This window comes from Coregonus lavaretus (assembly GCF_964263955.1).
Source record: "Coregonus lavaretus genome assembly, chromosome: 4".
Lineage (NCBI taxonomy): Eukaryota > Metazoa > Chordata > Actinopteri > Salmoniformes > Salmonidae > Coregonus > Coregonus lavaretus.
In genome coordinates, this window is record NC_139991.1 from 78505381 (window position 1) to 78529260 (window position 23880).

General features: G+C 47.4%; 1 protein-coding gene across 1 annotated transcript in view; it reads left to right on the forward strand.

The window, feature by feature from the left end:
- LOC311127235 (lysophosphatidic acid receptor 1-like) overlaps positions 1-23880 on the forward strand; it is a 73534-nt gene that overhangs the window by 35686 nt on the left and 13968 nt on the right. Inside the window, exon 2 of the mRNA XM_084159034.1 lies at positions 7452-8214. Within this exon, the coding sequence (XP_084015160.1) occupies positions 7473-8214 (742 nt within the window). The 5' untranslated portion in view covers positions 7452-7472. The remainder of the gene's footprint in view (positions 1-7451; positions 8215-23880) is intronic.

Here is a 23880-nt window from a genome sequence, read left to right on the forward strand (position 1 = left end):
CCATTTTAGAAACCATTGAGTCTAAATGATTTGACCATGACAGCTTGCTATCTAGGGTTACACCCATCAGTTTAGTCTCCTCAACTTGCTCAATTGACACAGTATTCAACAATAAATCTAAATGAGGTTTAGCGTTGAGTGAGTGATTTGTCCCAAATATTATGCTTTTTGTTTTTGAGGTATTTAGCACCAGCTTATTGCTAGTTACCCATTCTAAAACTGGCTGGAGCTCTATGTTAAGGGTGTCAGTTATTTATTTTACTGTTGCAGCCAACGTGTATACTGTTGAGTTGTCAGTGTACATAGACACACAGGCTTTATTCAAGGTCAGTGGAAACACAGAAAACAATAATGGCCCTAGCCGGCTACCCTGCGGTACACCAAACTCAATTGAATTTGCATGAGAGAGGCTTCCATTAACGAAAACCCTCTGTGTTCTATTAGATAGGTAACTCTCAATAAACCCTCTGTTCTATTAGATAGGTAACTCTCAATAAACCCTCTGTTCTATTAGATAGGTAACTCTCAATAAACCCTCTGTTCTATTAGATAGGTAACTCTCAATAAACCCTCTGTTCTATTAGATAGGTAACTCTCAATAAACCCTCTGTTCTATTAGATAGGTAACTCTCAATAAACCCTCTGTTCTATTAGATAGGTAACTCTCAATAAACCCTCTGTTCTATTAGATAGGTAACTCTCAATAAACCCTCTGTTCTATTAGATAGGTAACTCTCAATAAACCCTCTGTTCTATTAGATAGGTAACTCTCAATAAACCCTCTGTTCTATTAGATAGGTAACTCTCTATAAACCCTCTGTTCTATTAGATAGGTAACTCTCAATAAACCCTCTGTTCTATTAGATAGGTAACTCTCAATAAACCCTCTGTTCTATTAGATAGGTAACTCTCAATAAACCCTCTGTTCTATTAGATAGGTAACTCTCAATAAACCCTCTGTTCTATTAGATAGGTAACTCTCAATAAACCCTCTGTTCTATTAGATAGGTAACTCTCAATAAACCATCTGTGTTCTATTAGATAGGTAACTCTCTATAAACCCTCTGTTCTATTAGATAGGTAACTCTCAATAAACCCTCTGTGTTCTATTAGATAGGTAACTCTCAATAAACCCTCTGTTCTATTAGATAGGTAACTCTCAATAAACCCTCTGTGTTCTATTAGATAGGTAACTCTCAATAAACCCTATGTTCTATTAGATAGGTAACTCTCAATAAACCCTCTGTGTTCTATTAGATAGGTAACTCTCAATAAACCCTCTGTTCTATTAGATAGGTAACTCTCAATAAACCCTCTGTGTTCTATTAGATAGGTAACTCTCAATAAACCCTCTGTTCTATTAGATAGGTAACTCTCTATAAACCCTCTGTTCTATTAGATAGGTAACTCTCTATAAACCCTCTGTTCTATTAGATAGGTAACTCTCAATAAACCCTCTGTTCTATTAGATAGGTAACTCTCAATAAACCCTCTGTTCTATTAGATAGGTAACTCTCTATAAACCCTCTGTTCTATTAGATAGGTAACTCTCAATAAACCCTCTGTTCTATTAGATAGGTAACTCTCAATAAACCCTCTGTTCTATTAGATAGGTAACTCTCAATAAACCCTCTGTTCTATTAGATAGGTAACTCTCAATAAACCCTCTGTTCTATTAGATAGGTAACTCTCAATAAACCCTCTGTTCTATTAGATAGGTAACTCTCTATCTATAATAAAGCAGAGGATGCAAATCCATTACACTTAAGTTCTTCAGCAATAGGTTATGATCAATGACATCAAAAGCTACGCTGAAGTCTAACAGAACAGCTCCCACAATCGTCTTACTATCAATGTAAAAAAAAAAAAATGTATTAACCCACCCCCCCACCCCCGACAATAATAGTAGAGAGAATGATTTATTTCAGCTTTTATTTCTTTCATCACATTCCCAGTGGGTCAGAAGTTTGCATACACTCAATTAGTATTTGGTAGCATTGCCTTTAAATTGTTTAACTTGGGTCAAATGTTTCGGGTAGCCTTCCACAAGCTTCCCACAATAAGTTGGGTGAATTTTGGCCCATTCCTCCTGACAGAGCTGGTGTAACTGAGTCAGGTTTGTAGGCCTCCTTGCTCGCACACGCACTTTCAGTTCTGCCCACACATGTTCTATAGGATTGAGGTCAGTGCTTTGTGATGGCCACTCCAATACTTTGACTTTGTTGTCCTTAAGCCATTTTGCCACAACTTTGGAAGTATGCTCGGGGTCATTGTCCATTTGGAAGACCCATTTGCGACCAAGCTTTAACTTCCTGACTGATGTCTTGAGATGTTGCTTCAATATATCCACATACTTTTCCTTCCTCATGATGCCATCTATTTTGTGAAGTGCACCAGTCCCTCCTGCAGCAAAGCACCCCCACAGCATGATGCTGCCACCCCTGTGCTTCACGGTTGGGATGGTGTTCTTCGGCTTGCAAGCACCCCCTTTTTCCTCCAAACATAACGATGGTAATTATGGCCAAACAGTTCTATTTTTGTTTAATCAGACCAGAGGACATTTCTCCAGAAAGTACTATCTTTGTGGTCTGGCTTTTTTATGGTGGTTTTGGAGCAGTGGCTTCTTCCTTGCTGAGCGGCCTTTCTAGTTATGTCGATATAGGACTCATTTTACTGTGGATATAGATACTTTTGTACCTGTTTCCTCCAGCATCTTCACAAGGTCCTTTGCTGTTGTTCTGGGATTGATTTGCACTTTTCGCACCAAAGTACGTTCATCTCTAGGAGACAGAACGCGTCTCCTTCCTGAGCGGTATGACGGCTGCATGGTCCCATGGTGTTTATACTTGCGTACTATTGTTTGTACAGATGAACTTGGTACCTTCAGGCATTTGAAAATTGCTCCAAAGGATGAACCAGACTTGTGGAGGTCTACAATAATTTTTCTGAGGTCTTGGCTGATTTCTTTTGATTTTCCCATGATGTTAAGCAAAGAGGCACTGAGTTTGAAGGTAGGCCTTGAAATACATCCACAGGTACACCTCCAATTGACTCAAATTATGTCAATTAGCCTATCAGAAGCTTCTAAAGCCATGACATAATTTTCTGGAATTTTACAAGCTGTTTAAAGGCACATTCAACTTAGTGTATGTAAACTTCTGACACACTTGAATTGTGATACAATGAATTATAAGTTTACGGAGCTGTGAGGGGAACGGCACCTCCGTACCTTCAGGCTCTGATCAGTCCCTACACCCAAACGAGGGCATTGCGTTCATCCACCTCTGGCCTGCTGGCCCCCCTACCTCTGCGGAAGCACAGTTCCCGCTAAGCCCAGTCAAAACTGTTCGCTGCTCTGGCACCCCAATGGTGGAACAAGCTCCCTCACAATGCCAGGACAGCGGAGTCACTCACCACCTTCCGGAGACACTTGAAACCCCACCTCTTTAAGGAATACCTGGGATAGGATAAAGTAATCCTTCTACCCCCCCTTACCCCACCCCCCCAAAAAATAAATAAAAATAATAATAAATATATATACATATTGTAAAGTGGTTATCCCACTGGCTATAAGGTGAATGCACCAATTTGTAAGTCGCTCTTGATAAGAGCGTCTGCTAAATGACGTAAATGTAAATGTAAATAATCTGTCTGTAAACAATTGTTGGAAAAATTACTTGTATCATGCACAAAGTAGATGTCCTAACCGACTTGCCAAAACTATAGTTTGTTAACAAGACATTTGTGGAGTGGTTGAAAAACAAGTTTTAATGACTCCAACCTAAGTGTATGTAAACTTTCGACTTCAACTGTACATGGTACTTTTCTATACAGCAATCACACAACAATAATACATTACTGAACATAAACTCTTTAATCCCACCCCTCAGACACTCTCTGACCGATCACCATAGAACACCCTCGTTTGGTTTCCATGTGCCATATATTTTTCAATTGTGCTGTGATGTTTACATGCATTTGAACCTTTCTAATTGCATAGTATCATTATATGAATTATTTACTATCAATTTCTTTCAGTCATTTGTGTCAGTGCTGAGCATGTTGAGTGCCCTTCCCTGTAAGCATTCTCAAAGTCTGTTGTTATTTTTATTTTTTTTGTAAAATAACTTTGTATTTGATCAAATACAATTTTTCCCAAAAGTTTGCTAAGCATCAGTAACAGGCTTATTGGTCAGCTGTTTGAAACATTAAAGGGTGCTCTGCTATTCTTGGGTAGCGGAATGACCTTCGCCTCCCTCCATGTCTGAGGGCACACACCATCTTATAGGCTTAAATTGAAGATGTGGCTGACAGGAGTCACAATGTATTCCGCTACCAACCTCAGCAATTTACCATCCGAAAAGGCTTTCAACCATCTTGAATGGCCTTTTCTATTCAAAATGTTGGAAGCTTTCAGTTTTCCAACTGAAATAATAAATGTAATAAAAATATTTATATAAATGTCCTGAAGCAAAAATATACACCAATAATAAATTATCTGATTAAATTGCTTTAGAAAGGGGGCACAAGACAGGGATGTCCCCTTGCCCCAAACGTAACAGCTATCAGCATTGGTAATCATGAATATCAACTTATAAACTTATTTGCAGATGATCTCCTGATATACCTGACCAATACTGAAAACCCAATGTCCGCCTTGCTATAAATATTTTCAGAAAACTCTAAAATCTCAGGATATAAAATGAATGTGGAAAAAACAGAAATAATGTCAATAGGAAATATATAAATAATAAGTCATTATCTACATTATCAATCCTTTAAGTGGGCCACAACACATATCAAATACTTAGTTTAATAAGTGACAACAAATATATAAAGATAACTTTATCCCATTTACTCAACAACATGAAAGCAGATCTAATTAAATTTTATTTTTATTTTATTTCACCTTTATTTAACCAGGTAAACCAGTTGAGAACAAGTTCTCATTTACAACTGCGACCTGGCCAAGATAAAGCAAAGCAGTGCGATAAAAACAACAACACAGAGTTACATATGGGGTAAAACAAAACAAAAATCAAAAAAATACAACAGAAATACAATTAATATACAGTGTGCAAATTTAGCAAGTTATGGAGGTAAGGCAATAAAATAGGCTATAGTGCAAAATAATTACAATTTAGTATTAACACTGGAATGATGTGCAAGAGATGATGTGCAAATAGAGATACTGGGGTACAGATGAGCAAAATAAATAACAATATAGGGATGAGGTAGTTGGGCGGGCTAATTTCAGATGGGCTGTGTACAGGTGCAGTGATCGGTAAGGTGCTCTGACAACTGATGCTTAAAGTTAGTGAGGGAGATAAGTGTCTCCAGCTTCAGAGATTTTTGCAATTTGTTCCAGTCATTGGCAGCAGAGAACTGGAAGGAATTGCGGCCAAAGGAGGTGTTGGCTTTGGGGATGACCAGTGAGATATACCCGCTGGAGCGCAGACTACGGGTGGGTGTTGCTATGGTGACCAATGAGCTAAGATAAGGCGGGGATTTGCCTAGCAGTGATTTATAGATGGCCTGGAGCCAGTGGGTTTGGCGACGAATATGTAGTGAGGACCAGCCAACAAGAGCGTACAGGTCACAGTGGTGGGTATTATATGGGGCTTTGGAGACAAAACGGATGGCACTGTGATAGACAACATCCAATTTGCTGAGTAGAGTGTTGGAGGCTATTTTGTAAATGACATCGCCGAAGTCAAGGATCGGTAGGATAGTCAGTTTTACGAGGGCATGTTTGGCAGCATGAGTGAAGGAGGCTTTGTTGCGAAATAGGAAACCGATTCTAGATTTAACTTTGGATTGGAGATTCTTAATGTGAGTCTGGAAGGAGAGTTTACAGTCTAACCAGACACCTAGATATTTGTAGTTGTCCACGTACTCTAGGTCAGACCCGTCTAGAGTAGTGATTCTAGTCGGGTGGGCGGGTGCAAGCAGCGTTCGGTTGAAGAGCATGCATTTTGTTTTACTAGTGTTTAAGAGCAGTTGGAGGCTACTGAAGGAGTGTTGTATGGAATTGAAGCTCGTTTGGAGGTTTGTTAACACAGTGTCCAATGAAGGGCCAGATGTATACAAAATGGTGTCGTCTGCGTAGAGGTGGATCTGAGAGTCACCAGCAGCAAGAGCGACGTCATTGATATACACAGAGAAAAGAGTTGGCCCAAGAATTGAACCCTGTGGCACCCCCATAGAGACTGCCATAGGTCCAGACAACAGGCCCTCCGATTTGACACATTGAACTCTATCTGAGAAGTAGTTGGTGAACCAGGCGAGGCAGTCATTTGAGAAACCAAGGCTATTTAGTCTGCCAATAAGAATGCGGTGGTTGACAGAGTCGAAAGCCTTGGCCAGGTCAATGAAAACGGCTGCACAGTACTGTCTATTATCGATCGCGGTTATAATATCATTTAGGACCTTGAGCGTGGCTGAAGTGCACCCATGACCAGCTCGGAAACCGGATTGCATAGCGGAGAAGGTACGGTGGGATTCGAAATGGTTGGTGATCTGTTTGTTGACTTGGCTTTCAAAAACTTTTGAAAGGCAGGGCAGGATGGATATGGGTCTGTAACAGTTTGGAGTCATCCCATAAATATTACTGGTAAAATAAACCTCTTCAGAATGGCATGACTCCCAAAGTTTTTATATTTATTCTTGGTAATACCGAAGACATTCTTTAAAAAGTATACTTGGTCATAACAGACTTTATTTGGGCAAATAAAACTCATAGAATAAAAAGGAAAGTTTTACATCTTCCTCAGTCTGAGGGGTGGTTTTAACCTTCCAGACTTGGAATTGTATCAACTCGCCACCCAAGGCTTTTACTGGCGACATTTGTGACTAGTTTCAGGAAACGAGGCATATGGCGCGCGTCATTACTTCCTACGAGCGCCGTTTGAACTGTGGTTTCCCTGTATTTTATTTACAGGGCATTCGGAAAGTATTCAGACCCCTTCCCTTTTTCCATATTTTGTTACATTACAGCCTTATTCTAAAATAGATTTTTTTTAAAGACATCCTCATTAATCACCCCATAATGACAAAGCAAAAACAGGTTTTTAGTAATTTTTGCAAATGTATAAAAAATTGAAAACACGAATACCTTATTTACATAAGTATTCAGACCCCTTGCTATGACTTATACCATGCTAACATGATATCGGAGTGAGAATGACTAACAAAATCAATGGGGGCCCCTTGGAGGTCAGGGGCCCTGGGTTGGTATTACTACTAACCCTGTCTACCTAACAACCCTACTGACTCCCTCTATCCCCTGTCTCCTCTCCTCCAGACCCCCTAACAACCCTACTGACTCCCTATAACCCCCATCTCCTCTCCTCCAGACCCCCCTACTGACTCCTTCTACCCCCTGTCTCCTCTCCTCCAGACCCCCTAACAACCCTACTGACTCCCTCTAACTCCTGTCTCCTCTCCTCTAGACCCCCCCATAGGAAGCCTCCATGATGGAAGAGGAACAGTGCTACTACAATGAGACCATTGCCTTCTTCTACAACCGCAGTGGAAAGTACCTGGCTACAGAGTGGAATACCGTCAGTAAGCTGGTGATGGGGCTGGGCATCACAGTATGCATCTTCATCATGCTGGCTAACCTGCTGGTCATGGTGGCCATCTACGTCAACCGCCGCTTCCACTTCCCCATTTACTATCTGATGGCCAACTTGGCCGCCGCTGACTTCTTAGCCGGCCTGGCGTACTTCTACCTGATGTTCAACACGGGACCGAACACGCGGCGCCTCACGGTCTCCACGTGGCTGCTCCGACAGGGTCTCATCGACACGTCCCTCACGGCGTCCGTGTGTAACCTCCTCGCCATCGCCATCGAGCGCCACATCACCGTGTTCCGCATGCAGCTGCACACGCGCATGTCCAACCGGCGTGTCTTCGTGGTGATAGTAGTCATCTGGACCATGTCTATCGTCATGGGAGCCATCCCGTCGGTGGGGTGGAACTGTATCTGTGACATCAGCACGTGTTCTAGCATGGCGCCGCTCTACTGTAACTCCTACCTGGTGTTCTGGGCCGTGTTCAACCTGGTCACCTTCCTGGTCATGGTGGTGCTGTACGCTCACATCTTTATGTACGTGAGGCAGAGGACCATGAGGATGAGCAGACACAGCTCCGGACCACGTAGGAACAGAGACACCATGATGAGCCTGCTGAAGACTGTCGTCATCGTATTGGGTAAGAACCTCGACCACCTTCACAACATACACTATATGTTAGATACGGGTACTGGGTAGGTTAAGATTAGGACCACGTAGGAACAGAGACACCATGATGAGCCTGCTGAACACTGTCATCATCCTTACCCTTAACATCCCATAATAACGTAACACAGTATCCCTGTGAGACTGTGGTCAAGAACCTGGGGTAAGGACTAGGGATGTTGTCGTGACCGTATTACCGCCACACCGGCAGTCATCAGTCATGACCGCAGTAAAATTCCATGTGACCGTTGAGTCACGGTGATCTCCTCTTATGCACTCTGGACATGCTTTGGTAGAACCCAACTCGCAAATGATCATCAGGTCCTAATGGCCTGGTACTCAGGGCTCTATTGTCCCTCTCACCATCAGGTCCCTAATGGCCTGGTACTCAGGGCTCTATTGTCCCTCTCACCATCAGGTCCCTAATGGCCTGGTACTCAGGGCTCTATTGTCCCTCTCACCATCAGGTCCCTAATGGCCTGGTACTCAGGGCTCTATTGTCCCTCTCACCATCAGGTCCCTAATGGCCTGGTACTCAGGGCTCTATTGTCCCTCTAACCATCAGGTCCTAATGGCCTGGTACTCAGGGCTCTATTGTCCCTCTCACCATCAGGTCCTAATGGCCTGGTACTCAGGGCTCTATTGTCCCTCTAACCATCAGGTCCTAATGGCCTGGTACTCAGGGCTCTATTGTCCCTCTAACCATCAGGTCCTAATGGCCTGGTACTCAGGGCTCTATTGTCCCTCTAACCATCAGGTCCTAATGGCCTGGTACTCAGGGCTCTATTGTCCCTCTAACCATCAGGTCCTAATGGCCTGGTACTCAGGGCTCTATTGTCCCTCTAACCACTCTGACATCAATGCAGTCGAAAATCACATCAAACACTTATTATCAAAACAGTATTGTGCTTTAAAACTCACTTCACTGTGATTGATCAATTTGAAAAAATAAGTTCAACAACATATTGATTGGAAAACATGGTTGTTGTGGATGTTCTTTCAAAGCCTGGCACAAAGAAATGGCCAGTGCTTTTTAAGGTGATGATTAATACAAAACCCCTACATATTACAGCTTATGTATAGTTATAGGACTATAAATGAGCCCAAGCAACAATTGAATTAACATAGTTACTAACTAAATAAATAAACACTAACTGTAATACTAACTGAGCGTCTGCTAAATGACTAAAATGTAAATAACGATTGTGCCTTTATACAATACATAGCCTACCACATATTACACACATCAGAAAAACATTAAAAAATATACTGATTTAAGATATATTTGGTACATAATTGGTCTAGCCTAAATTAAACAAATTCAGATATAGCCTACAATTATAGTGCATTTGTATTTAACTTTGAATAGCCTAGTAATAGGGCATTGTTTATATTTTCATAATTAATAAGCTGACACATGACCTTTTAGCTACAGAATATCTCACCACCGTGCGTTTCCATCTCCTCCCCTCTCTCCTTCATTCCTTTCTCCAGCACGCAGAGAGATGTGCTGTCAACAGTTGAATGAAATATGTGTCCTTGTGAAAACATGTTACTATTGATGTTCCCAAACAGATTTCACTTGGTTTCCCAAATTAACCACTGGGTAGCTGCAGGAACAGGGTTGGAGAGCCCATTTCATACAGAGTACTGGGTAGCTGGAGGAACAGGGTTGGAGAGACCATGGCATACAGAGTACTGGGTAGCTGGAGGAACAGGGTTGGAGAGCCCATGGCATACAGAGGACTGGGTAGCTGGAGGAACAGGGTTGGAGAGCCCATGGCATACAGAGGACTGGGTAGCTGGAGGAACAGGGTTGGAGAGCCCATGGCATACAGAGTACTGGGTAGCTGGAGGGACAGGGTTGGAGAGCCCATGGCATACAGAGTACTGGGTAGCTGGAGGAACAGGGTTGGAGAGCCTATGGCATACAGAGTACTGGGTAGCTACAGGAACAGGGTTGGAGAGCCCATGGCATACATAGTACTGGGTAGCTGCAGGAACAGGGTTGGAGAGCCCATGGCATACAGAGTACTGGGTAGCTGGAGGAACAGGGTTGGAGAGCCCATGGCATACAGAGTACTGGGTAGCTGGAGGAACAGGGTTGGAGAGCCCATGGCATACAGAGGACTGGGTAGCTGGAGGAACAGGGTTGGAGAGCCCATGGCATACAGAGTACTGGGTAGCTGGAGGAACAGGGTTGGAGAGCCCATGGCATACAGAGTACTGGGTAGCTGGAGGAACAGGGTTGGAGAGCCCATGGCATACAGAGTACTGGGTAGCTGGAGGAACAGGGTTGGAGAGCCCATGGCATACAGAGTACTGGGTAGCTGGAGGAACAGGGTTGGAGAGCCCATGGCACACAGAGTACTGGGTAGCTGCAGGAACAGGGTTGGAGAGCCCATGGCACACAGAGTTTAGACGGAATATCACCTGTTGCGCAACGAAATAACCGGACTAGCCTACCCAACATGATTGAAACGAACTGGCGGGAAGGTGGCCTCCATTCACTATTCGAGTGCATACAGATAACGTATTTTTTCCCCTACCCTGTTCCTGCCCATTGATAGTATAATTTCTAAATCGAAATTATACTGGACAAAAATATAAACACAACATGTAAAGTGTTGGTCCCATGTTTCATGAGCTGAAATAAAAGTTCCATACACACAAAAAACATATTTCGCTCAAATTTAGTGCACCATTTTTTTTACATCCCTCTTAGTGAGCATTTCCCCTTTGCCAAGATAATCCATCCACCTGACAGGTGTGGCATATCAAGAAGCTGATTAAACAGCATGATCATTACACAGTGGCACCTTGTGCTGGGACAATAAAAGGCCACTCTAAAATGTGCAGTTTTGTCACACAACACAATGCCACAGATGTCTCAAGTTTTGAGGGAGTGTGCAATTGGCATGCTGACTGCAGGAATGTCCGCCAGAGCTGTTGCCAGAGAATTGAATGTTCATTTCTCTACCATATGCCAGCTCCAACATCGTTTTAGAGAAGTTAGCAGTACGTCCAACCGGCCTCACAAGCGCAGACCATGTGTATGTTGTTGTGTGGGCGAGCGGTTTGCTGATGTCAACGTTGTGAACAGATAGGATAAAGTAATCCTTCTACCCCCCCCCCTTACCCCCCCCCCCCCCCCCAAAAAAAAATAAAAAAATAAAACTTTGTAAAGTGGTTATCCCACTGGCTATAAGGTGAATGCACCTATTTGTAAGTCACTCTGGATAAGAGCGTCTGCTAAATGACGTAAATGTAACAGAGTGCCCCCTGGTGGCGGTGGGGTTATGGTATGGGCAGGCATAAGCTACGGACAACAAATACAATTGCATTTTGTCAATGGCAATTTGAATGCACAGAGATCCTGAGGCCCATTGTCTTGCCATTCATCTGCCGCCATCATCTCATGTTTCAGCATGATAATGCACGGCCCCCTGTCGAAAGGATCTGTACACAATTCCTGGAAGCTGAAAATGTCCCAGTTCTTCCATGGCCTGCATACTCACCAGACATGTCACCCATTGAGCATGTTTGGGATGCTCTGGATCGACGTGTACGACAGCGTGTTCCAGTTCCCACCAATATCCAGTAACTTCGCTCAGCCATTGAGGAAGAGTGGGACAACATTCCACAGGCCACAATCAATAGCCTGATCAACTCTATGCAAAGGAGATGTGTCACTCTGCATGAGGCAAATGGTGGTCACACCAGATACCGACTGGTTTTGTGATCCACTTCCCTACTTTTTTTAAAGGTATCTGTGACCAACAGATGCATATCTGTATTCCGAGTCATGTGAAATCCATAGATTAGGCCCTAATGAATTTATTTAAGTTGACTGATTTCCTTATATGAACTTTAACACACTCAAATCTTAAAAATGGTTGCATGTTGCGTTTATAGTTTTGTTCAGTGTAATTTTACATATTAGTAAAGACAAGATTACATTTTGAATAGTCTGATGGGTGAAAATATGATCACTTGATGAGAGAACAGCGTCCTGAGGCAAGGAACCAAGCGCAAGCTTTTTAAAATATTTTATTAATTTTTTATATAGTTTCTCAAATCATCAATAGCCTATAGTTACATCATGCAGCCCACATATCTTTTGATTTCTAAGACATTCTAAGGTTTGTATCATTCACAACTAAAGTTGCCAAATACCTCTAAATCTAACTTATAAGACCTGTTTCAAATTATCATTTTTATGCTCAACATAGCCACTTCATATGCGCAATCGTTCCGGAATGGGAAAAATATCCTTTCTATTTTATTCAGCTAAGTTCAGTTATATTCTTCTTACTATAAAATCATGTAATATAAAATAATGGAACAGGATTTATAAGCATATCTTGTCAGCTTAACGAACAACCCTACAGCCTATGGCATGGAGCACAGCCAGATAACATACAGTAGGATCTTGTCAGCTTAACGAACAACCCTACATACAGCCTATGGCATAGAGCACAGCCAGATAACATACAGTAGGCCAACTCATTCTGTTCTTCTGAAATACATTTTCTTCATATTATAATGTTTCTTTAGAAGTGCCTGAAAATAAATCATGGATTTATTGTGATGGTGTGTATTACATTTATATATTAGACATTTTTAAATGTCGATGTTCCAAAGGCGCCCATCAGAGGCGTGTGTGCTGATTGGATGCTTGGAGGCCAGGAGATGCTAAACGTGTTTACGTTAATTAACGGTCAATTACCGTGAGACCGGCAGTCTGTTGCATGACAAGAACTGTCTGATAACATTTCATGACCGCCACAGCCCTAGTAAGGACCTCTACTCACTATATATATATATATACACCTCGCTAAAAACCACCTCACTCCCAATTTCCCCTTCCTCTACTTCGTGGTATTGATTTTAGTCCAGATAATGTATTGTTTGAGTTGTAGATTACACATGTATGCATGTATATCTCAGTGGTTATTGTGGTAGTGATTGTCCAGTTCTATTGGAACGCCTGACACCATAGCAGCCCTGCTGCCAGAATAGTCCCAGTCTCTGCATAATGTCACATTGCTGAAGCACCAGAACCAGTCTTTACGGCAGTACAGGTCATAGGTCATAGCAAAAGCCCAGGCATGAACCCCAGTACAGCAAAGACCAGACCTAGTGCTGCTACAGCAGAGACCTAGTGCTGCTACAGCAGAGACCAGACCTAGTGCTGCTACAGCAGAGACCTAGTGCTGCTACAGCAGAGACCAGACCTAGTGCTGCTACAGCAGAGACCTAGTGCTGCTACAGCAGAGACCTAGTGCTGCTACAGCAGAGACCTAGTGCTGCTACAGCAGAGACCAGACCTAGTGCTGCTACAGCAGAGACCTAGTGCTGCTACAGCAGAGACCTAGTGCTGCTACAGCAGAGACCAGACCTAGTGCTGCTACAGCAGAGACCAGACCTAGTGCTGCTACAGCAGAGACCTAGTGCTGCTACAGCAGAGACCAGACCTAGTGCTGCTACAGCAGAGACCAGACCTAGTGCTGCTACAGCAGAGACCAGACCTAGTGCTGCTACAGCAGAGACCTAGTGCTGCTACAGCAGAGACCTAGTGCTGCTACAGCAGAGACCAGACCTAGTGCTGCTACAGCAGAGACCTAGTGCTGCTACAGCAGAGACCAGACCTAGTGCTGCTACAGCAGAGACCAGACCTAGTGCTGCTACAGCAGAGACCAGACCTAGTGCTGCTACAGCAGAGACCTAGTGCTGCTACAGCAGATACCAGACCTAGTGCTGCTACAGCAGAGACCAGACCTAGTGCTGCTACAGCAGAGACCAGACCTAGTGCTGCTACAGCAGAGACCTAGTGCTGCTACAGCAGAGACCAGACCTAGTGCTGCTACAGCAGAGACCTAGTTCTGCTACAGCAGAGACCTAGTGCTGCTACAGCAGAGACCAGACCTAGTGCTGCTACAGCAGAGACCAGACCTAGTGCTGCTACAGCAGAGACCAGACCTAGTGCTGCTACAGCAGAGACCAGACCTAGTGCTGCTACAGCAGAGACCAGACCTAGTGCTGCTACAGCAGAGACCTAGTGCTGCTACAGAAGAGACGAGACCTAGTGCTGCTACAGCAGAGACCAGACCTAGTGCTGCTACAGCAGAGACCTAGTGCTGCTACAGCAGAGACCAGACCTAGTGCTGCTACAGCAGAGACCAGACCTAGTGCTGCTACAGCAGAGACCAGACCTAGTGCTGCTACAGCAGAGACCAGACCTAGTGCTGCTACAGCAGAGACCAGACCTAGTGCTGCTACAGCAGAGACCTAGTGCTGCTACAGCAGAGACCAGACCTAGTGCTGCTACAGCAGAGACCTAGTGCTGCTACAGAAGAGACCAGACCTAGTGCTGCTACAGCAGAGACCAGACCTAGTGCTGCTACAGCAGAGACCTAGTGCTGCTACAGCAGAGACCAGACCTAGTGCTGCTACAGCAGAGACCAGACCTAGTGCTGCTACAGCAGAGACCAGACCTAGTGCTGCTACAGCAGAGACCTAGTGCTGCTACAGCAGATACCAGACCTAGTGCTGCTACAGCAGAGACCAGACCTAGTGCTGCTACAGCAGAGACCAGACCTAGTGCTGCTACAGCAGAGACCTAGTGCTGCTACAGCAGAGACCAGACCTAGTGCTGCTACAGCAGAGACCTAGTGCTGCTACAGCAGAGACCAGACCTAGTGCTGCTACAGCAGAGACCTAGTGCTGCTACAGCAGAGACCAGACCTAGTGCTGCTACAGCAGAGACCAGACCTAGTGCTGCTACAGCAGAGACCAGACCTAGTGCTGCTACAGCAGAGACCAGACCTAGTGCTGCTACAGCAGAGACCAGACCTAGTGCTGCTACAGCAGAGACCAGACCTAGTGCTGCTACAGCAGAGACCAGACCTAGTGCTGTCAGATTTATCGCAATCAACCAACACTACAATTTGTTTTTTTAAATGACATAGAGCTTAGTTAGATAAAGTTAGATAAATTGACCACCAGGTGCAATAGTGATATTTATTCTATTTTGTGGAATGAGTTGTGAGATTCTCAGTATCAAAAAATATCACTTCTCAAATCTATTGTTTGCTTCAGCTGCCTACCATTTATGAATGGTGTGTATATTTCTGAGGAAGCACGGTGGGTGGATTTGAAGTTTTCTCTCTTCAGCTCTGAAATGGGTTTAGTTTAATAGTCGGAGGGAAACGTAACATATTTCCAAGTACCACATCTGGACAGCAGATGAGGAAAACAGATTCCAGCTTTCGGGATGCTGTAAAATAAGGAATTCCTGATTTCTCCTGGGAACTTCTATCAGAGAAAAGAGCAGGAACCCTAGCTAGCTGTAACCCTCTGCCCAGGGCTTAATAAACACAATCTGTGCACCCCAAATGCTACCCTATTCTGTAAATAGTGCAAAACATTTGACCAGGGCTCTGAAGTGCAATGCAAAGGGAAAAGGTTTCCATTTGGGACGAAGCTATAATACCCAGGCACATCCACATCCACATCCACATCCACATCCACATCCACATCCACATCCACATCCACATCCACATCCACATCCACATCCACATCCACATCCACATCCACATCCACATCCACATCCACATCCACATCCACATCCACATCCACATCCACATCCACATCCACATCCACATCCAGATCCACATCCACATCCACATCCACATCCACATCCACATCCACATCCACATCCAGATTCAGCTGTCACTTCTTATTGGCTAAGGAAGACCAGTGTTGCCAATATCCAATTAGGTGTGTGTGTGTGTGTGTGTGTGTGTGTGTGTGTGTGTGTGTGTGTGTGTGTGTGTGTGTGTGTGTGTGTGTGTGTGTGTGTGTGTGTGTGTGTGTGTGTGTGTGTGTGTGTGTGTGTGCGTGGTGTGTGGTGTGTGGTGTGTGTGTGTGTGTGTGTGTGTGCGTTGTGTGTGCGTGGTGTGTGGTGTGTGTGGTGTGTGTGTGTGACAATCAGAGCTTTATTGGTACCATGTGTTTCCCAGCAGATCCTAAAGATGACAGAGATGGGGCTATGGGACCTGGCCTGATAGCAAACTAGCACACAAAAACACATGCTAGCAGGCACGGACACTCACACTAACACTCACTCATCGGAGAGGCAACGTCCTTGGTGGAAATCTTTAAGTTGAGCTTAAACACAACCAACCTGAAGCTCTTGATGTACCTTGTAAGCTAACGTATCTAGCTAGCCCTCCTGTCAGGTATCTAGCTGAATGTACCTAGCAAGCTAACGTAGCTAGCTAGCCCTCCTGTCAGGTTCTAGCTGAATGTACCTAGCAAGCTAACGTAGCTAGCTAGCACTCCTTAACAAAGAGCTGCAGTTAGTTTCAGAGTGGGTGGCAAGGAATAAAATAAAAAGTTAGTCCTAAATATTTCTGAAACTAAAAGCATTGAATTTGGGACAAATCATTCACTAAACTTAATCTTGTAATAAATAATGTGGAAATTGACCAAGTTGAGTTAACTAAACTGCTTGGAGTAACCCTGGATTGTAAACTGTCAGGGTCAAAACATTTTGATACAAAAGTAGCTAGGATGGGAGAAGTCTGTCCATAATAAAGTGCTGCTCTGTATTCTTAACAGCACTATCAACAAGGCAGGTCCTACTGTTCAGTCTGTCCATAATAAAGCCCTGCTCTGCCTTCTTAACAGCACTATCAACAAGGCAGGTCCTACTGTTCAGTCTGTCCATAACAAAGCGCTGCTCTGCCTTCTTAACAGCACTATCAACAAGGCAGGTCCTACTGTTCAGTCTGTCCATAATAAAGCCCTGCTCTGCCTTCTTAACAGCACTATCAACAAGGCAGGTCCTACTGTTCAGTCTGTCCATAATAAAGTGCTGCTCTGCCTTCTTAACAGCACTATCAACAAGGCAGGTCCTACTGTTCAGTCTGTCCATAATAAAGTGCTGCTCTGCCTTCTTAACAACACTATCAACAAGGCAGGTCACTATCAACAAGGCAGGTCACTATCAACAAGGCAGGTCACTATCAACAAGGCAGGTCACTATCAACAAGGCAGGTCCTTCTGGCCCTAGTTTTGTCCCACCTGGACCACTGTTCAGTCGGGGTCAGGTGCCACAAAAAGGGACTCAGGAAAATTGCAGTTGGCTCAGAACAGGGCAGCACGGCTGGTCCTTGGATGTACACAGAGAGCTAGCATTCATAATATGGCTCAAAGTGGAGGAGATTGACTTCATCACTGCTTGTGTTTGTGAGAGGTGTTGACATGTTGAATGCATCAAGCTGTTTGTTTGAACTACTGGCATACAGCTCAGACACCCATGCATACCCCACAAGACATGCCACCAGAGGTCTCTTCACAGTCCCCAAGTCCAGAACAGACTATGGGAGGCACACAGTACTACATAGAGCCATGACTACATGAACTCTATTCCACATCAGGTAACTGATGCAAGCAGTATAATCAGATTTACAGATACAAAACAGATAGACATAGACAGATGCATACACACACACAATAACATACGCTCTATACACACACACATGGATTTTATGTTGTAGATATGTGGTAGTAGAGTAGGGGCCTGAATGTATTTTAATGTTTTTAAAATTGTATAACTGCCTTAATTTTGCTGGACCCCAGGAAGAGCTAATGGGGATCCATAATAAATACTAATGAATACAAATACTCTCATTCACTCACTCACTCACTCACTCACTCACTCACTCACTCACTCACTCACTCACTCACTCACTCACTCACTCACTCACTCACTCACTCACTCACTTACTCACTCACAGTCTATGACTGTAACCTGAATCTGATCGATGACCCTTGTTAACATGTTTCTGTAATGACACCAAATGTAATGTCTTGTGACAGTTTCAGATTACTGAATAACCCTGTCTAATTTACTATTATGTCATTCTGTCACGCGCGCACACAGGGAGGGAGGGGGAGGGAGGGAGGGAGGGAGGGAGGGAGAGGGAGGGAGAGGGAGGGAGGGAGGGAGGGGGGGAGAGGGAGGGAGGGAGGGAGGGGGGAGGGAGAGAGGGAGGGGGGGAGAGGGAGAGAGGGAGGGAGGGAGGGAGAGGGAGGGAGGGGGGGAGAGGGAGGGAGGGAGAGGGAGGGAGGGGGGGAGAGGGAGGGAGGGAGAGGGAGGGAGGGGGGGAGAGGGAGGGAGGGAGAGGGAGGGAGGGGGGGAGAGGGAGGGAGGGAGGGAGGGGGGAGGGAGAGAGGGAGGGAGGGGGAGGGAGGGAGGGAGGGGGGGAGAGAGGGAGGGAGGGAGAGGGAGGGAGGGAGAGACAGAAAATAATTAATTCTGTTCTGGTATCAGACACACTGCATTTGAAACAATGCGTTGCGTGTCTGCCATGTGAACTGAGAACAAATGACTGGCTGCGTCACAAATGGCCCCAGGGCCCCATAGGGCTCCCTACATAATGGCCCCAGGGCCCCATAGGGCTCCCTACATAATGGCCCCAGGGCCCTTAGGGCTCCCTACATAATGGCCCCAGGGCCCCCCAGGGCTCCCTACATAATGGGCCCAGGGCCCCTAGGGCTCCCTACATAATGGCCCCAGGGCCCATAGGGCTCCCTACATAATGGCCCCAGGGCCCCCTAGGGCTCCCTACATAATGGCCCCAGGGCCCCCTAGGGCTCCCTACATAATGGCCCCAGGGCCCCCTAGGGCTCCCTACATAATGGCCCCAGGGCCCCCTAGGGCTCCCTACATAATGGCCCCAGGACCCATAGGGCTACCTACATAATGTCCCCAGGGCCCCATAGGGCACCCTACATAATGGCCCCAGGGCCCCCCAGGGCTCCCTACATAATGGCCCCAGGACCCATAGGGCTCCCTACATAATGGCCCCAGGGCCCCCTAGGGCTCCCTACATAATGGCCCCAGGGCCCATAGGGCACCCTACATAATGGCCCCAGGGCCCATATGGCTCCCTACATAATGGCCCCAGGGCTCCCTACATAATGGCCCCAGGGCCCCCTAGGGCTCCCTACATAATGGCCCCAGGGCCCATAGGGCTCCCTACATAATGGTCCCAGGGCCCATAGGGCTCCCTACATAATGGCCCCAGGGCCCATAGGGCACCCTACATAATGGCCCCAGGGCCCCCTAGGGCTCCCTACATAATGGTCCCAGGGCCCATAGGGCTCCCTACATAATGGCCCCAGGGCCCATAGGGCACCCTACATAATGGCCCCAGGGCCCCCTAGGGCTCCCTACATAATGGCCCCAGGGCCCATAGGGCTCCCTACATAATGGCCCCAGGACCCATAGGGCTCCCTACATAATGGCCCCAGGGCCCATAGGGCTCCCTAGATAATGGCCCCATAGGGCTCCCTACATAATGGCCCCAGGGCCCATAGGGCTCCCTACATAATATAAAAAAATATAAAAATATAAAAAATAAATAAATAATAAAAATACATAATGGTCCCAGGGCTCCCTACATAATGACCCCAGGGCCCATAGGGCTCCCTACATAATGGCCCCAGGGCCCATAGGGCTCCCTACATAATGGTCCCAGGGCCCCCTAGGGCTCCCTACATAATGGCCCCAGGGCCCCCCAGGGCTCCCTACATAATGGCCCCCAGTGCACATAGGGCTCCCTACATAATGGCCCCAGTGCCCATAGGGCTCCCTACATAATGGCCCCAGGGCCCCTAGGGCTCCCTACATAATGGCCCCAGGGCCCCTAGGGCTCCCTACATAATGGCCCCAGGGCCCATAGGGCTCCCTACATAATGGCCCCAGGGCCCATAGGGCTCCCTACATAATGGCCCCAGGGCCCCCTAGGGCTCCCTACATAATGGCCCCAGGGCCCCCTAGGGCTCCCTACATAATGGCCCCAGGGCCCCCTAGGGCTCCCTACATAATGGCCCCAGGGCCCATAGGGCTCCCTACATAATGGCCCCAGTGCCCATAGGGCTCCCTACATAATGGCCCCAGGGCCCATAGGGCTCCCTAGATAATGGCCCTAGGGCCCCCTAGCGCTCCCTACATAATGGCCCCAGGGCTCCCTACATAATGGCCCCAGGGCCCATAGGGCTCCCTACATAATGGCCCCAGGGCCCCCTAGGGCTCCCTACATAATGGCCCCAGGGCTCCCTACATAATGGCCCCAGGGCCCATAGGGCTCCCTACATAATGGCCCCAGGGCCCCCTAGGGCTCCCTACATAATGGCCCCAGGGCCCCCTAGGGCTCCCTACATAATGGCCCCAGGGCCCATAGGGCTCCCTACATAATGGCCCCAGGGCCCCCTAGGGCTCCCTACATAATGGCCCCAGGGTCCCCCAGGGCTCCCTACATAATGGCCCCAGGGCCCATAGGGCTCCCTACATAATGGCCCCAGGGCCCCCTAGGGCTTTCTACATAATGGCCCCAGGGCCCCCCAGGGCTCCCTACATAATGGCCCCAGGGCCCCCCAGGGCTCCCTACATAATGGCCCCAGGGCTCCCTATTTCACTACCTGTACCCACAACACTATGTTTAAACTCCATTACATCCTCAACCCTTTTGTTGGTAGAAATTGTTGCAGGAAGGACAGTCATTTTTTTGCAGATTTATTAGATCTTTATAGAACTTTTTTTTTTATTGAGTAGATCATGGAGTGTAAGGATTGATACATACTCATCTTTTGCATTGGACTTTACGGCGTTTCCTTAATCTAGACATGGTAAGCGTTTGCTGTGAGCTGCAGTGGGTTCGAAAATACAGCCTGCACCCCTCCTCCCGAAAACGAGCTCAGCCAGTGAAATGACAAGCACACACAAGAAACACACCTGAATCCCACACCAGTACGGTAAACAGAGAGGAAGCAGAGGACTTGTTCTCTGTATGGATCCTGGCTACATGTACGCTATACCGTAAACAGAGAGGAAGCAGAGGACTTGTTCTCTGTATGGATCCTGGCTACATGTACGCTATACGGTAAACAGAGAGGAAGCAGAGGACTTGTTCTCTGTATGGATCCTGGCTACATGTACGCTATACGGTAAACAGAGAGGAAGCAGAGGACTTGTTCTCTGTATGGATCCTGGCTACATGTACGCTATACGGTAAACAGAGAGGAAGCAGAGGACTTGTTCTCTGTATGGATCCTGGCTACATGTACGCTATACGGTAAACAGAGAGGAAGCAGAGGACTTGTTCTCTGTATGGATCCTGGCTACATGTACGCTATACGGTAAACAGAGAGGAAGCAGAGGACTTGTTCTCTGTATGGATCCTGGCTACATGTACGCTATACGGTAAACAGAGAGGAAGCAGAGGACTTGTTCTCTGTATGGATCCTGGCTACATGTACGCTATACGGTAAACAGAGAGGAAGCAGAGGACTTGTTCTCTGTATGGATCCTGGCTACATGTATGCTATACGGTAAACAGAGAGAAAGCAGAGGACTTGTTGTCTCTATGGATCCTGGCTACATGTACGCTATACGGTAAACAGAGAGGAAGCAGAGGACTTGTTCTCTGTATGGATCCTGGCTACATGTACGCTATACGGTAAACAGAGAGGAAGCAGAGGACTTGTTCTCTGTATGGATCCTGGCTACATGTACGCTATACGGTAAACAGAGAGGAAGCAGAGGACTTGTTCTCTGTATGGATCCTGGCTACATGTATGCTGTACGGTAAACAGAGAGGAAGCAGAGGACTTGTTCTCTGTATGGATCCTGGCTACATGTACGCTATACGGTAAACAGAGAGGAAGCAGAGGACTTGTTCTCTGTATGGATCCTGGCTACATGTATGCTGTACGGTAAACAGAGAGGAAGCAGAGGACTTGTTCTCTGTATGGATCCTGGCTACATGTACGCTATACAGTAAACAGAGAGGAAGCAGAGGACTTGTTCTCTGTATGGATCCTGGCTACATGTACGCTATACGGTAAACAGAGAGGAAGCAGAGGACTTGTTCTCTGTATGGATCCTGGCTACATGTATGCTGTACGGTAAACAGAGAGGAAGCAGAGGACTTGTTCTCTGTATGGATCCTGGCTACATGTACGCTATACGGTAAACAGAGAGGAAGCAGAGGACTTGTTCTCTGTATGGATCCTGGCTACATGTACGCTATACGGTAAACAGAGAGGAAGCAGAGGACTTGTTCTCTGTATGGATCCTGGCTACATGTACGCTATACCAACCCTGGTCCTCCAGTAACCCCAGCAGCACAACCCTGGTCCTCCAGTAACCCCAACAGCACAACCCTGGTCCTCCAGTAACCCCAGCAGCCCAACCCGGGTCCTCCAGTAACCCCAGCAGCCCAACCCTGGTCCTCCAGTAACCCCAGCAGCCCAACCCGGGTCCTCCAGTAACCCCAGCAGCCCAACCCGGGTCCTCCAGTAACCCCAGCAGCCCAACCCTGGTCCTCCAGTAACCCCAGCAGCCCAACCCGGGTCCTCCAGTAACCCCAGCAGCCCAACCCGGGTCCTCCAGTAACCCCAGCAGCCCAACCCGGGTCCTCCAGTAACCCCAGCAGCCCAACCCGGGTCCTCCAGTAACCCCAGCAGCCCAACCCTGGTCCTCCAGTAACCCCAGCAGCCCAACCCGGGTCCTCCAGTAACCCCAGCAGCCCAACCCTGGTCCTCCAGTAACCCCAGCAGCCCAACCCGGGTCCTCCAGTAACCCCAGCAGCCCAAACCTGGTCCTCCAGTAACCCCAGCAGCCCAACCCGGGTCCTCCAGTAACCCCAGCAGCCCAACCCGGGTCCTCCAGTAACCCCAGCAGCCCAACCCGGGTCCTCCAGTAACCCCAGCAGCACAACCCGGGTCCTCCAGTAACCCCAGCAGCCCAACCCGGGTCCTCCAGTAACCCCAGCAGCCCAACCCGGGTCCTCCAGTAACCCCAGCAGCCCAACCCTGGTCCTCCAGTAACCCCAGCAGCCCAACCCGGGTCCTCCAGTAACCCCAGCAGCCCAACCCGGGTCCTCCAGTAACCCCAGCAGCCCAACCCGGGTCCTCCAGTAACCCCAGCAGCACAACCCGGGTCCTCCAGTAACCCCAGCAGCCCAACCCGGGTCCTCCAGTAACCCCAGCAGCCCAACCCTGGTCCTCCAGTAACCCCAGCATCCCAACCCGGGTCCTCCAGTAACCCCAGCAGCCCAACCCGGGTCCTCCAGTAACCCCAGCAGCCCAACCCGGGTCCTCCAGTAACCCCAGCAGCCCAACCCGGGTCCTCCAGTAACCCCAGCAGCCCAACCCGGGTCCTCCAGTAACCCCAGCAGCCCAACCCTGGTCCTCCAGTAACCCCAGCAGCCCAACCCGGGTCCTCCAGTAACCCCAGCAGCCCAACCCGGGTCCTCCAGTAACCCCAGCAGCCCAACCCTGGTCCTCCAGTAACCCCAGCAGCCCAACCCGGGTCCTCCAGTAACCCCAGCAGCCCAACCCGGGTCCTCCAGTAACCCCAGCAGCCCAACCCGGGTCCTCCAGTAACCCCAGCAGCCCAACCCGGGTCCTCCAGTACCCCCAGCAGCCCAACCCGGGTCCTCCAGTAACCCCAGCAGCCCAACCCTGGTCCTCCAGTAACCCCAGCAGCCCAACCCGGGTCCTCCAGTACCCCCAGCAGCCCAACCCGGGTCCTCCAGTAACCCCAGCAGCCCAACCCTGGTCC